We start from the raw sequence: 16,263 nt of genomic DNA on the forward strand, positions 1-16,263 counted from the left end.
TATGAAACAATTGTGCGATCGTTTCGAAGAATATAAGACATTTGTTGTCGTATACACGCCTCAAGTTTTCTAAAGCCTTTGGGTAATTTACACCGGAAACTTGGAACGCCTTTATTGTTCCTAATGCCTCATCAGACAGACATGAGATCAAGTGATTAAACTTTTCAATGTTTGAAAGCGACCTATCAGAATCTACAAGACTTTCGAAAAGGCTTATGAACTGCTTGTATTCTGAGTGCTTACCATTGAACTTTGGTAAGTTCATTTTGGGCAAGTGAGACCTATACGATGCTGGCTGAGCAACTCGGTCGAATCGGGCTCCTTCAAACTAATCAGATACAACGACCTTGTCTTAATGCATAATTCTTCTAAGGAAGCACGGCTAGAATTGTCCGGGTCAATGCAATCAATTTCAGATTGCAACTCCATGGCATCTGCAATGTATTTATTTAGTATATCCAAACGACATTGGATCTCAATTTTATTAATGGAACCTGTTTCATTTAACACTGTTAATCTAAGTCTCTCAATACTTTCTTCTAGCTTCGATAATCTAGAAAATAACAGTGTTAATTTTGCACTATGGCAATTTTCAATCACGGTTTGATTTAATTCAGTCTTCCTTTATCTTTCGACATTGCGACTTGGTGTATGTTTCTGGGTTGTGCAAGTTAAGCAAAGAGAAACCACACTTTACTATTAAGAGAAACACCAATGCAAGAACTCAAGAGAATATTTCTAATGCCAAACTCAACAGAGAGCGTAGCTTCAATGTTAGTTTGAGCGGCGCCGAAGCAAGCAAAGCGAAAACGATCGAACACAACGAGAGCGAAGATGATCGAACAAAGCGAGAGCAAAACTTATTAAGCAAGCGAGAGCGAAGATGAACAAGCAAAGCGAGAGCAGCAACTTTTAAAGCAAGCGAGAGCGAAGATTACCAAATAAAGAGAGCGAAAAATAACTGAAATTATGCGCGGGTGCTATTATTGTAACTCAATGTAATAAAGAACCTGAAAGCATAATCATAAAGTTGCGAGGGGTGGTTTCTATGTTTTGGCACTTGGATTTCACTTATGTGTGTTGCATCAATTGTTCACTACAATTCAATAATCAGTGTCAGGCAACTGGACTCTTGTTTAATACAAGATATAACAGTCTGAACTGGGAAACAATCACAATGAATGTCACCAGGTCCAAAGTTATTAACAAAGTTTTCCAGTTGTTGACACTGTTACCTGTTCATCAGAAGAGCTGTTGACTTCTGATTGATCCATAAATCAAAGGCCAGCAACGAAACAACGCAAACGAATGTGTTTTTAATTATATGCACTCAGCTGCCAACAAGGTGTGAAATTAATTAAACTTATCAATTGCACTAATTGAATTTTCTTTATGTTTAATTAACAATCAACAAAGTCTTTTTGTAGTCCTGCTCGGGCGCCATGTAAAATTACGAAAATCGAAAAGTATAATTTGTTGTTGTTGGGAGCAAAAAGATGAGACACTTTGAGGGCTGCTGGTGCGCAAATTAAAACACGTCTTATTCGGTTGCTAGTTGCGAAAAGAGAGAGTGACAATTTATTGTTTGCCGGTTATTCCGACAATAGTAGTTAGAAAACAAAGATGAGCGAAAGCTTATAACTAAACTGTAACAACTATAGCAAAGAAAAGAGCGAAAAATTGAGTCTAAATGTAACTGCTCAGTTAGGCTGAGCAGGCTTACAGTGGGACAAGGCGCTTGATTTAACACATAGAATTCAATAGTGATTGTGTTATTATTATCTGGAAGACGCCCCTACACATTTTGGTCCTTCGAGGCCGGATTATTGGATAGCTCGACCCCAGCATCAGCATTGGTTGTTCTGTTTCATGATAAGTAATACACTTTTTTTCCATCCATACATTTTGTGCAAGTGTTGTGTTCGCGCCATATTCTTTTTCCTTGTATCTTATATATATGTGACACAGCATATATATAAGTACATAAACGTTCTACCGGCATTTTCTCCGCCATCTTCTCTACTTGGTGTATACTTTGCACAGTATATATACATATATATATCCTTATATGTATATGTATGTGTAAGTATCTATACAGTTTAAAAGAGTTCGCTTATATTTTCCGATTTGGCCGCTGTTGTGTGTACTTTGCTACTTTTCTGTCGTGTCGCGTTTGTCTGTTTTTTTTGACACACTCCAGTGTATGCAACCTCTTCGTGGTATTGTACTCTAAATAACAAGAAAGTTGCACTCTATTAAAACCAAACGCGCGTAGATCCACTACACTCCATATATATATATATAATATATATATATATATATATATATATATATATATATATATATATATATATATATATATATATATATATATATATATATATATATATATATATATATATATATAATATATCTACCACCAGAATAATTTCTTATACATGACAAACACTCATAATTATTCCCCTATCTTCCAAATTCTTTCCCACAAATCATATCACAAACATAAACATTTGTCGCAACGGCACCAACTGTCACAAACAAAAAGATTACATTGGCGATCGTGCCACTTCCAAAAATCCAAAGTCCATTAAAATTTTCCATTTGCAATTGAGGACTCAGCATTACTGCACTAACACAAACACAAAACATCACACGTATGTTAGCCCTAAGTCGTAATAAGAACTTTCATGTTAGAGCTCAGCATATTGTGAGTTCAGTTTTTAAAGACACTTTCCTCACTTAAGACGCGTAGCCCGCGAGCTTATAAATAAAAATAAAGTAGTCTATTAAGTAAACAAAATAAATCCTTGTGTTTTTTTTCTGTTCGTGCACCGCGAACGTCTAATTGGCGCAGCCGGTAGGATACGTCGTACTAGCTACTGAATCAACAAAGCAGTCGTGAACCGCTAGAAGGACTTTAACATTGTCCTGGGTGAACGCGTCCTAGTTGTGAACTATACAAAACGTATCCGCGAAAAACATCTACGTGCGTGAGTGCGTTATTAAAACGGTAATACAAAAAACCTTGCAAAAAATCCGTTATAATAAAATACTCAAAAAAACCCGAACCACGTGTGCAAATTAATAACAAATCAAAAATGGCAACAGAACTAACAGAAGCACACTTAAACCAGTGTATAAATCAAATCAAACACGTGCCAGCGTTTGATAACAGAGCAGAAAATTTGTCGGCATTTATAAAGAGAATAGATTTTATTCTGTCTCTATACCCAACAACTGATGTACGCCAAAGCAGCGTAATCTTCGGTGCTATTGAACGACAACTGGATGGAGAAGCCTTGCGTACATCCCAGATTACGCAATCCAACAATTGGATGTCGCTGAGATCGTCCCTAATCGAGGAATTCAGGACACAGACACCTTATGAAGAGTTACTAAGAAGACTATACAACACCAACTGGAATGGAAGTCTACGTAAGTTCGTCGAAGAGCTCGAGAGAAAATCCTATATTGTTAGCAATAAGTTAGCACTAGACACTGACGGTAGCACAGCAATAATATACACTAAAAATTACTACAAAAAATGTAATAACCAGAAAATTACCAGACAGGATATACATGACCTTAGCAAGGCATGATATAACTTCAATAAGCAAGCTAAAAGCCGTTGCTTAAACAGAAGGCATTTATGAGTCTTATGAGACTCAGAATAACCATAAAAGTGAAAACAATAGTCGTAGGAATCAAAATAAATCTTACGCAAACTATTCAAACAATTCTCATTCAGATGATTCGTCCAATTCAAAACCACAAATCAATTACTCAAATTCAAATCAGAATAATCAAAATCTTCACCAAGAATTCAATAAAAAACTAAAAGAAGCTCAAACCCAAAACCCTTATAACTATTCGAGGGACACCTCAACAAGCCGTGGGCCTAACCCACCGGTAAAAGATAAAGGGAAAGCCAAAGTGGCCAGTTCAAAATGGAGCAAGGTGAAAATTTTCATCAAAGTGCCTCGGAACTAAATGCAGAGCAAACACACCATACATAAGAATCAAAATGAATGAAGTAAACCTAAAATGTATCATTGATACAGGTTCTTCAATAAACCTTTAAAAACAAAATATTTTCAGTTTTCCAATTCATAAAAATCCAATCAATGTTCAAACAATTATTGGCACTACCGAATTATCAGAAAGTATACTTTTTGGTCCCAGCAGACTTTGCCCTACAAAACAAAAATTTTACATTCATAATTTCTTTGAAAATTATGATATGCTATTAGGAAGAGAATACTTAAAAGCCAGTAAATCCCAAATTGATTACGAAAATGGCACAGTTACATTAGGAGAATATAAATTTACATTTCAAAACGAAGAAGAAAATTCTGAAGAAACTTACACAGAAGATTGTGCAAATCCACCCTTGACCGAAGATAGGCCATTCAACTTCGCAATCGAAGATGAATTAAAAGAGTGTAATGAGTTCAGACTTGAACATCTTAACACAGAAGAGGTAGAAAAACTAAAAAATGTTTTACATGAATTTCGCGATATTCAGTACCGGGAAGGTGAAAATTTGACTTTCACTAGTACGATTAAGCATTCAATTCAAACGAAACACGAAGACCCATTATATAAAAGACCCTATAAATACCCACAGGCTTACGATCAAGAAGTCAATAAACAAATGAACGAAATGATAGAGCAGGGCATAATTAAAAATCAAAATCCCTTATTGTTCACCCATCTGGATTGTTCCAAAAATGGACGCTTCAGGAAAACAAAAATTCCGGTTAGTCATTGACTACCGAAACCTCAATGAAATAACCATTGACGACAAATTCCCCATACCAAATATGGATGAGATCCTAGACAAGTTAGGCAAATGCCAATACTTCACTACGATCGATCTTGCAAAGGGTTTCCATCAAATCCACATGGATCCCGATTCAATTGCAAAATCTGCCTTTTCAACCAAGCATGGTCACTACGAATTTACTCGTATGCCCTTTGGGCTTAAAAATGCTCCAGCGACTTTCCAGCGCTGTATGAATAACCTACTTGAAGATCTGATCTTCAAGGATTGTCTAGTTTACTTAGATGATATTATTATCTACTCCACTTCATTGGAAGAGCACATATCATCCATTTCGAAAGTCTTCTCAAAACTTCGGGAAGCAAATTTGAAATTACAATTAGACAAATGCGAATTCATGAAGAAGGAAACTGATTTCCTCGGGCATGTAATCACCACGCAAGGTATAAAACCAAATCCAAACAAAATTAAGGCAATTGTTGAATTCCCAATACCAAAGACACCAAAAGAAATCAAATCATTCCTAGGTTTATGCGGATTTTATCGCAAATTTATACCCAATTTCGCAAATATTGCAAAACCCATGACAACAAAGTTGAAGAAAAACGCCACCATAAACATAAAAGATCCCACTTATGTGTCAGCATAACGTCCGATCCGATACTAGTTTATCCAAATTTCGAGAAACCATTCTCATTGACTACAGATGCTAGCAACTTCGCTATAGGCGCCGTTCTATCACAGGAACACAAACCCATTTGCTATGCAAGTCGAACTTTAATCGAACACGAATCAAACTATTCAGTTATAGAGAAGAACTATTAGCTATCGTATGGGCAACCAAATATTTCCGTTCTTACCTATTCGGTAGAAAATTCCAGATCGTAAGCGATCACAAACCACTAGTTTGGCTCAGTAACATTAAAGAACCAAACATGAAATTACAAAGATGGAAAATCCGATTAAACGAATACGATTATCAAATCAAGTATTTACCGGGAAAAGAAAATAACGTAGCAGATGCACTTTCACGTATAAAAATAGAAGAGAATTTCTTAGGAGAAGATGCAATTAGCACATGAGCAACTATACATAGTGCTCAAGAGGACAGTCAATATCACATACCAATAACCGAAAGACCTTTAAACTACTTTAACAGGCAAATAGAATTCATAAAAGGTGACGATAATAAAGTTGAAACAAACCACTATTTTCATATACTTAACATAAAAATTTCTTATAAGGAAATGAATAATCAATATGCTAAAGATATGATAAAGGAATATCTTTGCTCGAAAAAGACTATTGTCTATTTTCACAATGAAATAGATTTTCCAATTTTCCAAAGAGCTTATTTAGAAATAATAAATCCAAGGTAATATAACTAAAATAATGAAAACAAGCCTAAAATTAATTGACTTACAAACTTTTGCAGAGTTTAAAGAATTAATTTTAAAACACATACAAAATTGTTACATCCAGGTATAGAAAAAACAATAAATTGGTTTAAGGAAAAATATTATTACCAAAAACTAATACAAAATCTAATTAATGAATGTGAAATTTGCAACATAGCAAAAACCGAACATAGAGATACAAAACTCACGTTCGAGATAACACCCGAAGTACTTAATGTTAGGGATAAATATGTTATAGATTTTTATATGATAGATAAGAAAGACCCCTATAAACCGTCGTCGCATGCAGACGTGTATTTATTGTGCTCCGGGAAAAAACATTCAATAAAATCACATAAGTGCAGTGACTGGTTTTAAAAAAAATCTACAATAACGCGAAAAGACGCTCTTTGCGATGAAATCGCTAATGTTTATATTGATTGATTAATTAATTAATATAAATCATAACAATTAAAACTCTAATTAATCAATCTCGTTTACAATGAGTCAAAACGACATTCGTGCACAACGTCACCGTGAGCAAGACGAGAGACGGCTCTCACAACAAAAGAAACAACGCGTACTTCTCTTTTAAAGCGACCGAAAATAATGCAAGCTCTGATCAAATGCGGTCAATTACCCCCAATTCGACCGACCTCTTAAACGTAGAAACAATAGACCGCGCTCATGCTCTCCCTCGCTTCCATCGACGTCTCTGCAGCCTAAGAACGCAGTAACCAGCACTGCAATTTCGCTGACAACGTCAACCGTAACAACAACAACAACAAACGCAACTGTATCGACAGCGCGTTTAACGACATCAACAGCTAGCAGCGCAAATATTACTACGTCTGTCGCTGCGCTGCCCGAAAAACAGAACAAAAACAATGAACATATTAAGCCGGCTGTGCAGACTGGTATGGATCGCTACATTCAAATTAAAAGGAAGATGAGCCCTCTAAATTCTCAACGCAAAATAACCCGTGGCAATGCTAGCCTAGCTGCAACAGAAACGGACATGAACTCGAACCGATTCAAAATCTTGGCAGACGCCTATGAGGTTGAGGCGGCCGAATCTACTGAAGTCGAGAAAAGGAAGCCAAAGCCTCCGCCTATTTATATACGAGAAAAAAGTTCCAATGTTCTCGTCAACAAAATTATTGAGCTTATTGGCAAGGATAACTTCCACGTAATACCCCTTGTAAAGGGCAACATTCACGAAACAAAAGTTCAAATGAAGTCTGAAGTCTGAGTATTATCGAAATATCTTACCGATAATAAAAAGAACTTTTACACGTATCGGCTTAAAAGCAGCAAGGGCTTGCAAGTCGTACTTAAGGGTATAGAATCTGAGGTAACGCCTGCAGAGATAACAAAGGCACTACAAGAGAAGGGATTTAGCGCAAAGACAGTCTTCAATATCCTTAACAGGGATAGAAAGCCGCAGCCACTCTTTAAGGTTGAGCTCGAGCCAGAAAATAGGCCCCTGAAGAAATACGAAGTGCACCCTATATATAATCTTCAGTTCCTGCTGCACCGCCGAATTACAGTCGAGGAACCGCACAAACGCAATGGTCCGGTACAATGTGCGAACTGCCAAGAATATGGTCATACAAGGTCATACTGTAAACTGCGCCCGGTGTGTGTAGTTTGTGGAGAGCTTCATGACTCCGCGCACTGCCCAGCGAGCAAAGATGACAGCAACTCGAAAAAGTGCGGCAACTGCGGTGGCAATCACACTGCTAACTATAGAGGTTGCCCAGTGTATAAGGATCTGAAAAGCCGCATCCACTAGAGAGGAATTACCGCCCGCACCCAAAATAAAACATTGCAAGTCTCCAGATCAAACCCTGAAGTCTTCTTCTCGACTGCAGCCAGATCCTCACTAGGACCTATTAACTCTGAAAAAAGTGTGACATACGCAAGCGCTTTAAAATCAGGACCGGCTACCCTTGCCCCAAAAATTTCATTTCTGCAATCAGCATACCAAGAACCGAACATGGCTCAGCAGCATCAATCGCCGGAGCAGTCAAATAGCAACTTCGAAGCTATGATATGTAGCTTACAGCAAATCCTAACAGAATTTATGTCATTTATGCGCACAACTATGCAAGATTTAATGCGAAACCAAAATCTTTTGATTCAAATGCTGGTTACACAACAATCCAAATAATGACTCCCCTACGGATCTCTACGTGGAACGCTAACGGCGTTTCGCAGCATAAACGAGTTATCTCAATTCCTACTCGACAATCAAATCGACGTAATGCTGCTTTCAGAAACACACCTTACAAACAAATACAATTTTCAACTACGAGGATATACTTTCTACGGAACAAATCATCCAGACGGTAAAGCACATGGTGGGACTGGAATTCTAATCAGAAGCCGTATTAAGCACTACTATCATAACAAATTTGCTAAAACTACCTACAGGCCACATCTATAAATATAAAACTAAATACTGGCAACCAACTTACACTAGCCGCCGTATACTGCCCCCGCGCTTCACCATAGCTGAAGATGAGTTTATGCAGTTTTCAACTCACTAGGAGACCACTTCATAGCAGCAGGAGACTACAATGCTAAGCACACACACTGGGGATCTCGTCTCGTGACTCCAAAAGGAAAGCAGCTCTACAATGCCATTATCAACGCCAAGAACAAGCTCGACTATGTTTCTCCTGGCACACCAACATACTGGCCGGCAGACCCAAAAAAACTGCCCGATTTAATAGACTTTGCGATCACCAAAAACATTCCAAAAAATCTGATAAGCGCCGAATGCCTTTCTGATCTTTCATCTGATCACTCGCCTATACTGTTTATCCTACTCCGGCATCCAGGAACATTGGAACAATCACTAAAATTGACATCACAGAAAACCAATTGGATTAAGTACAGAAAGTATATTAGCTCACACATTGAGCTAAGTCCCCATCTCAACAATGAAGCCGACGTAGACAGCTTTGTTAATTCACTGGAGTCTGTACTTGTCTCTGCAGCCCAAGCTTCAACACCTCAAACCATAAATACACAACGCAATCGAAAGAAGACAAATCTACAAATCGAGCAGCTCGTCCTCGAAAAGCGACGCTTACGTCGAGAGTGGCAATTCCACAGATCGCCATCTGCTAAGCAACGTTTAAGACATGCCTCTCGTGAACTTACTAAAGCTCTACAGCAAGAAGAAGCATATGTCCAACGCCACTACATAGAGCAATTGTGTACTTCTAGTACGAAAAACTCACTATGGAGAGCTCACCCTACTCTGAGCTCACCGAAAGAAACCGTGATGCCTATTAGAAATCCCACAGGAGGCTGGGCGCGTAGCGATGCAGACAGAGCCACCACGTTTGCCAACCACCTTAAAAATGTATTTCAACCAAATCCTGCCACAAGTGCGTTTACTCTGCCGACTTTCCCAAACGAGCCTCAGCTTCAACATGAGCCAATTGAATTTCGCCCAAATGAAATCATTAGCATCATCAAAAATCAACTGAATCCGAAAAAATCCCCGGGCTGCGACCTCATAACTCCCAAAATGATCATCGAGCTCCCATATTGCGCCGTTTGCACTATCACCCAGCTTTTCAATGCCATCGCAAAACTTGGCTACTATCAGTGAGATGGAAAAAGTCAATTAAATAATGATAGCAAAGCCGGGAAAAGACCACACAATCCCCACGTCGTATAGACCTATAAGCCTACTTTCATGCTTATCTAAACTCTTTGAAAAATGCGTTTTGATACGGATAAACACATATCTAAGACTCCAGGAAGGAATCCCGTCACATCAATTTGGGTTTCGTGAAAAGCACGGAACAATTGAGCAGGTCAACCGGATAACATCAGAAATTCGGAACGCGTTCGAAAAACGAGAGTACTGTACTGCCATATTTTTAGATGTCTCTCAAGCATTTGATAGAGTCTGGCTAGAAGGTCTAATGTACAAGATCAAGACAATGCTCCCCAGCAACACCCATAAGCTTTTAGAGTCTTACCTTTACGACAGAAAATTTGTTGTGAGATGCAACACTGCTATATCTGATGACTTCACTGTTGGAGCTGGAGTTCCCCAAGGTAGTGTGCTAGGGCCAACACTATACGTCCTCTACACAGCAGACATCCCGACAAGCACACGAATAACAACATCTACGTTTGCTGATGATACAGCTATTCTTAGCCGCTCAAAATGAACGAGGCAAGCAACTGCGCAGCTAGCTCTTCATATAATCGATGTCGAAAAATGGCTATCAGATTGGCGAATTAGAGTGAACGAACAAAAATGCAAGCACGTTACATTCACCCTGAACAGGCAAAATTGTCCGCCGCTAACGTTAAACAACACTCTACTCCCGCAAGCAGATGAAGTGACATATCTAGGAGTACACCTCGACAGAAGACTCACATGGCGCCGGCACATTGAAGCCAAAAGAACACACCTAAAGCTAAAGCCAGCAGCCTCCATTGGCTTATCAACGCTCGGTCTCCCCTTAGCCTTGAATATAAAGTCCTGCTGTATAACTCGGTACTAAAACCTATATGGATGTACGGCTCCCAGTTATGGGGGAATGCCAGCAACAGTAATATTGACATAGTCCAGCGAGCTCAGTTAAAGATCTTGAGAACCATCACTGGGGCACCGTGGTACGTTCGCAACGAAAACATACAACGCGACTTAAACATCCTACCAGTCAAAGAAGTGATCGCAGAACAGAAGGAAAAGTACTTTACCAAGCTACTGTTTCACCTAACCACCTGGCGAGAGGTCTAACAAGGTTGAGCAACCAATCACGTCTTCGTCGTAATGACTTACCTACCCAGCGACTTGAGGGACGCGCAACCAGAATGCAGTTTTAACACACTGTTAGCTAAATTTTAATGTTAAGATTCGTAAACTTATTGTTAGTCTCAAAATTTAGGAGAAGATTCAATAAATAAAAGCAAAGTCCTCATAAAAAAAGATAAGAAACAATTTGGTTAGAAGCTAAAAGAGCTTTACTAAAAGTTTTCAATGAAATGGGAAAACCCATAGAGATAAAAGCAGACAAAGATTCAGCATTAATCAGTGCGGCTTTGCAAATTTGGTTACAAGAAGAAGGCATAAAAATTAACATAACAGCAAGTAAAACAGGAATATCAGATATAGAAAAGTTTCATAAAACTGGAAATGAAAAGTTAAGAATAATAGGAAGCGACGATAATATAGAGAATAAAATAACAAAGTTTGATACAATATTATATACTTATAATTATAAAACAAAACATAAGGCAACTAATAGAACTCCAGCAGATATTTTTATTTATGCAGGAACCCTGAATATAACTCACAAGAGAATAAAGTAAATCAAATAAATAACCTCAATAAAAACAGAAGTGATTTTGAAGTAGATACACGATTTAGACAAGCTCCATTGGTTAAATCAAAAACAACAAATCCTTTCAAAAAGACAGGTAATATTAAAAGCTTGATGAAAAACATTACGAAGAAACTAATAGAGGTAGAAAAGTTACACACTATAGATCGAAGTTTAAAAGAAGAAAATAATTAACAAAAGTAAATATGTTAATTCCAGCCCGAATGATGAAACATCCTAAATTGCTGATGTTACTCATATTGTCAACTATTTGTACAACTGTAAACACTCAACAAGTCGAAGTAAATCCCATTCAAAATGATCAAGGATTCATCCTATTTGAGTCAGGAACAATTAATTTACCAATATCCTTCGAACATCATTGCTTAACTATAAACGTAACACAAATAGAGAACTCTTTTGATTTATTATTAACTCAAAGCCATATCTTTAACAAGTACCCCAAATAAAATATTTAATGAATAAATTAGAAAAGCAAATGGCAGGTATCAGAATAACAAGTCGTACTAAACGAAGCTTATTCGATTTCATAGGATCATCACTTAAATTCCTTTTTGGCACGTTAGATGAAGAAGATAAGAAACAATTTGAAAACCAAATTAACATTATTGCCCATAATTCAATTCAGGCAAATAATCTTAATGATTTTATAAATACATTTAATCAAGGTAATCAAAGCAAAATTTTGGAAGAAGAAAAACAATTAAATTCATTAATTTTTAACATTGAACATTTTACCGAATATATAGAAGACATCGAACTAAGCCTACAATTAACTCGCTTAGGAATATTTAATCCAAAATTACTTAAACACGATCAAATAGATCACATTAATCACGAAAAGTTGATGAATATTAAAACTTCTGCTTGGTTCAGTACACTTACAAATGAAATTTTCATCATGTCCCATATTCCATTGAGTAATCTTGAAACCAAAACTTTCCAAGTAATCCCTTACCCAGATAAGAATGGACAAATCATCAATGATAATAAAACATGAAACTCCAGTTTGCACCTTTAATAAATATCGTAAACAAGAATTTATACAAATAGTAGAACCAAACATCATAATAACCTGGAACTTAACCAGAACCAAACTAAATCAAAATTGTAATGATTTAGAAATATACATCGAAAAAGATAAAATAATAAAAATATTTTATTGTACCATTGAATTAAAAAATGTTAAAATTTCAAATAGAGCGCAACAATTTACAACTATTATGTTTACAGAATACAATGTAACTAAAATAGAACCACTATCACACATTGAAATAAAAGAAATGATTATGTATAACAATAGAGAAAACAATAATTATAAATATCCAATAATTATGATTGTATTAATTTTAATCCTCATTGTTATATACAACTTAGTGAATAAGAAAATTAAAACACTATTCAACATAATAACACAAAAATTTGTAAGAACACATGACACAGACATAAGTGCTAATGCTGAAACCGATAATATTGAAATTCCAGTCCCACTTATGTACCCCGAACTAAACGCTTGAGGACAAGCTAACCTCTATAGGTTGGGGGAGTAATATATCCACCACCAGAATAATTTCTCGTACATGACAAACACTCATAATTATTCCCTATCTTCCAAATTCTTTCCCACAAATCATATCATAAACATAAACATTTGTCGCGACGGCACCAACTGTCACAAACAAAAAGATCCTATTACATTGGCGATCGTGCCACTTCCAAAAATCAAAGTCCATTAAAATTTTCCATGTGCAACTTGAGGACTCAGCATTACTGCACTAACACAAACACAAAACATCACACGTATGTTAGCCCTAAGTCGAAATAAGAACTTTCATGTTAGAGCTCAGCATATTGTGAGTTTAGTTTTTAAAGACACTTTCCTCACTTAAGACGCGTAGCCCGCGAGCTTATAAATAAAAATAAAGTAGTCTATTAAGTAAACAAAAATAAATCCTTGTGTTTTTTTCTGTTCGTGCACCGCGAACATCTAATATATATATATATATATATATATATATATATATATATATATATATATATATATATATATACATATATACATACGACATATATACATCCACATCACACATACATACACGTACACTCCCGTACACGAAACATATACACTCCGTATATGCTCCTTATATATTGGTACTATATATTCAAATTCGTTATTACACGTACTGTATATATATTATCATATTCATTTCCATATACGTATACGAACAGCAGCAATCACAACGAGTTTAATAAAGATTCACGCTGCTGTTTGTGTTTTATTTAAACAATTTTGTTCTTTCCAACAGCGATTTTGTTAGTTGATCGTCCGTCGCCGTCTGCTTCTTCTGCAACTACAGGCTAAACTTAGCAACACCCGGGCGATGGCTCTCAGCAACTTCGTCGACGTCTCTGACAGACTGGTGCACTTTGAGAGTCGGGTCCGAGGGCCGGCAGCCGAAGACGACAATGTACACACGTACAAGATCCGTCGTGACCGGCTGCAAGCCCTCTGGGACAGTGTAGAGGCCGCTTATGCCACGTGCGCTGATGCACTGCATCAAGACGGCGACCATGAAGGCAAGTTTTACAGGCCATGGAGGCCAAATATTACCACTGCTATGCAGTGTATGAGCGGTGCCTCGCCCATGTAAAGGGGCAAATTAGCCAAGTTTCAGGGTGAAGCATCCGCTCCTCCTGTGTACTCCAGTAGCTGCCGGCTCACTCCAGTTGACACCGAAGTATTCCGTGGGGATTACTTGCGGTGGCCGACCTTCCGTGATCTTTTCACGGCCATCTACGTCAACAATCCGAGGTTGACTCCGGTTGAGAAACTATTCCATCTCAATTCAAAAACCGCAGATGAGGCCAATGAGATCGTAGCCAAATTTCCGCTGACGAACGATGGTTTCGCGTCGGATTGGAGTGCTCTCTGCGAGCGGTTCGAAAAGAAGCGCTAATTGATAACGAGCCAATTAAAATACTCTTCAACCTGTCCACGGTTTCGCACGAGTCTGGGGCAGCGATTATGGAGCTGCATGGCACAATTCAGCGGTGCTTGACCGCTCTTGACCACTCAGACATTTCCGTCTCTAGTCCTTTCGCCGACTGCATCCTGGTCTTTCTTTGCTTATCCAAGCTCCCCAAACTTACACTCTCACTATGGGAGCAATCATTGGTGGACAAGTCCAAGATTCCTGCATGGCAGGACATGAGCACGTTCCTCAACGAGCGTTATCGTACACTCGAGGCTGTTGAGGACGTGAAGCAACCTCACAACTCGCAGAACTCTAACGCTGGACCATCCCGTCCACAGCAGAGTTCAAAGCGAGTTAACTCTTTTGAGGCCCGAGTCACTCAGAGAGGCAAATCGTGTGCTCAAAAGAGAATCACCCTGTCCGGGTCTGTCCAAGCTTCCTTGAAATGTCGGTCAATGATCGGATGAGTTACATCAAACAGAAGGGCCTCTGTTTGAATTGTTTTGCAAGAGGTCACCATCTCCGAGAGTGTACGAGTGCGCACAATTGCTTCACATGCAAGGGGCGGCACCACACTCTTCTCCATCGGGGCGACAGTGCCCACAATGGTGCCTCTTCCTCTTCCACTTCAGCCACGCTTCCCAACATACAGTCCACTCCGAATCAATCGGCAACAAATGTGCAAAATTACTTTGCCATTAACGCTCAGAACATCCTTCTCGGCACGGCGGTTGTCAATGTATGCCATCTAGGTACTACATACACCGCACGAGCACTAGTCGATTCGGGGTCCGAAGCGACTTTCATTTCTGAGCGTTTATTCCAGCGAATAAAGTTGCCATTCCAATCCGTGCAAGCCCAAGTATCTGGGCTGAATCATGCAATTGCGGCCCAACCGCAGAAGTTATGCAACTTCAGCATTGGTTCTCCAACGAAGCCGAGGCTCCATATCGAAACCTCAGCGTTCGTTATTCCACAACTGGCAGACAAGCTGCCATCATTCCGTGTGCCGAAAGGCTTCCTAAAGGATCTACCAGCGATTGAACTGGCAGATCCATACTTCTACAAAAGTGCTCAGATTGACATCTTAATTGGCGCGGATATCCTTGCGTCAATCATCCTGAGCGGATCCCGGCCAAACATTTGTGGCTCACTCCTTGGGCAAGAAACCGTGTTTGGTTGGATCCTCACCGGCCCCATCTCCCAGAATGTGTCAACAATTATCTCTGCGTTTTCGACGAGAGTCGCCATCCAAGCAGACTGGGAGGCGGAGGATATTCCGTCGAAGCTGCTTAGCTGCGAAAACACAACTTCACGTAGCAGATGTGGCAGATATCGGGTGACTCTTCCATTCCGGAAGCCCGTCACCACTCCTAATTTGTATCTGCCTCATCATTCATCCAAACCAGATAGGCATCGACACAAAAACGAATAACCTCCTACTTCGTTTCTCTATTCGTCGTCCTGTGCTGTCCTATACTGCCCTGTTCCATGTGTCATTGACAATGTAAAGCTACTGTAATAATCATTTGTTCTTATTTCGTTCCATGTTGCATGCCCTTCTCCGTGTGGATGGGCCTCAACTCGCTCGTACACATTGAGATGTACTTCTACTACATGATTCCTGCCATGGGACCCAAGTACCAAGAGTTCATTTGGTGGAAGAAGAACCTGACCACTTTCCAAATATTGGAATTCGTGGACAGCTTTACGCACCAGTTCCAGTT

General features: G+C 38.7%; 1 protein-coding gene across 1 annotated transcript; it reads left to right on the forward strand.

Annotated features, from left to right (window-relative positions):
* Positions 1-14,959: 14,959 nt before the first annotated feature.
* Positions 14,960-16,058, forward strand: LOC133850000 (uncharacterized). Its single transcript, XM_062285967.1, has 2 exons — positions 14,960-15,909; positions 15,973-16,058. The coding sequence occupies exons 1-2, from the start codon at positions 14,982-14,984 to the stop codon at positions 16,056-16,058; spliced, it is 1,014 nt and encodes a 337-aa protein (XP_062141951.1). The 5' UTR covers positions 14,960-14,981.
* Positions 16,059-16,263: the final 205 nt, after the last annotated feature.

Source organism: Drosophila sulfurigaster, unplaced genomic scaffold, assembly GCF_023558435.1.
Source record: "Drosophila sulfurigaster albostrigata strain 15112-1811.04 unplaced genomic scaffold, ASM2355843v2 ctg78_pilon, whole genome shotgun sequence".
NCBI classification, from domain to species: domain Eukaryota; kingdom Metazoa; phylum Arthropoda; class Insecta; order Diptera; family Drosophilidae; genus Drosophila; species Drosophila sulfurigaster.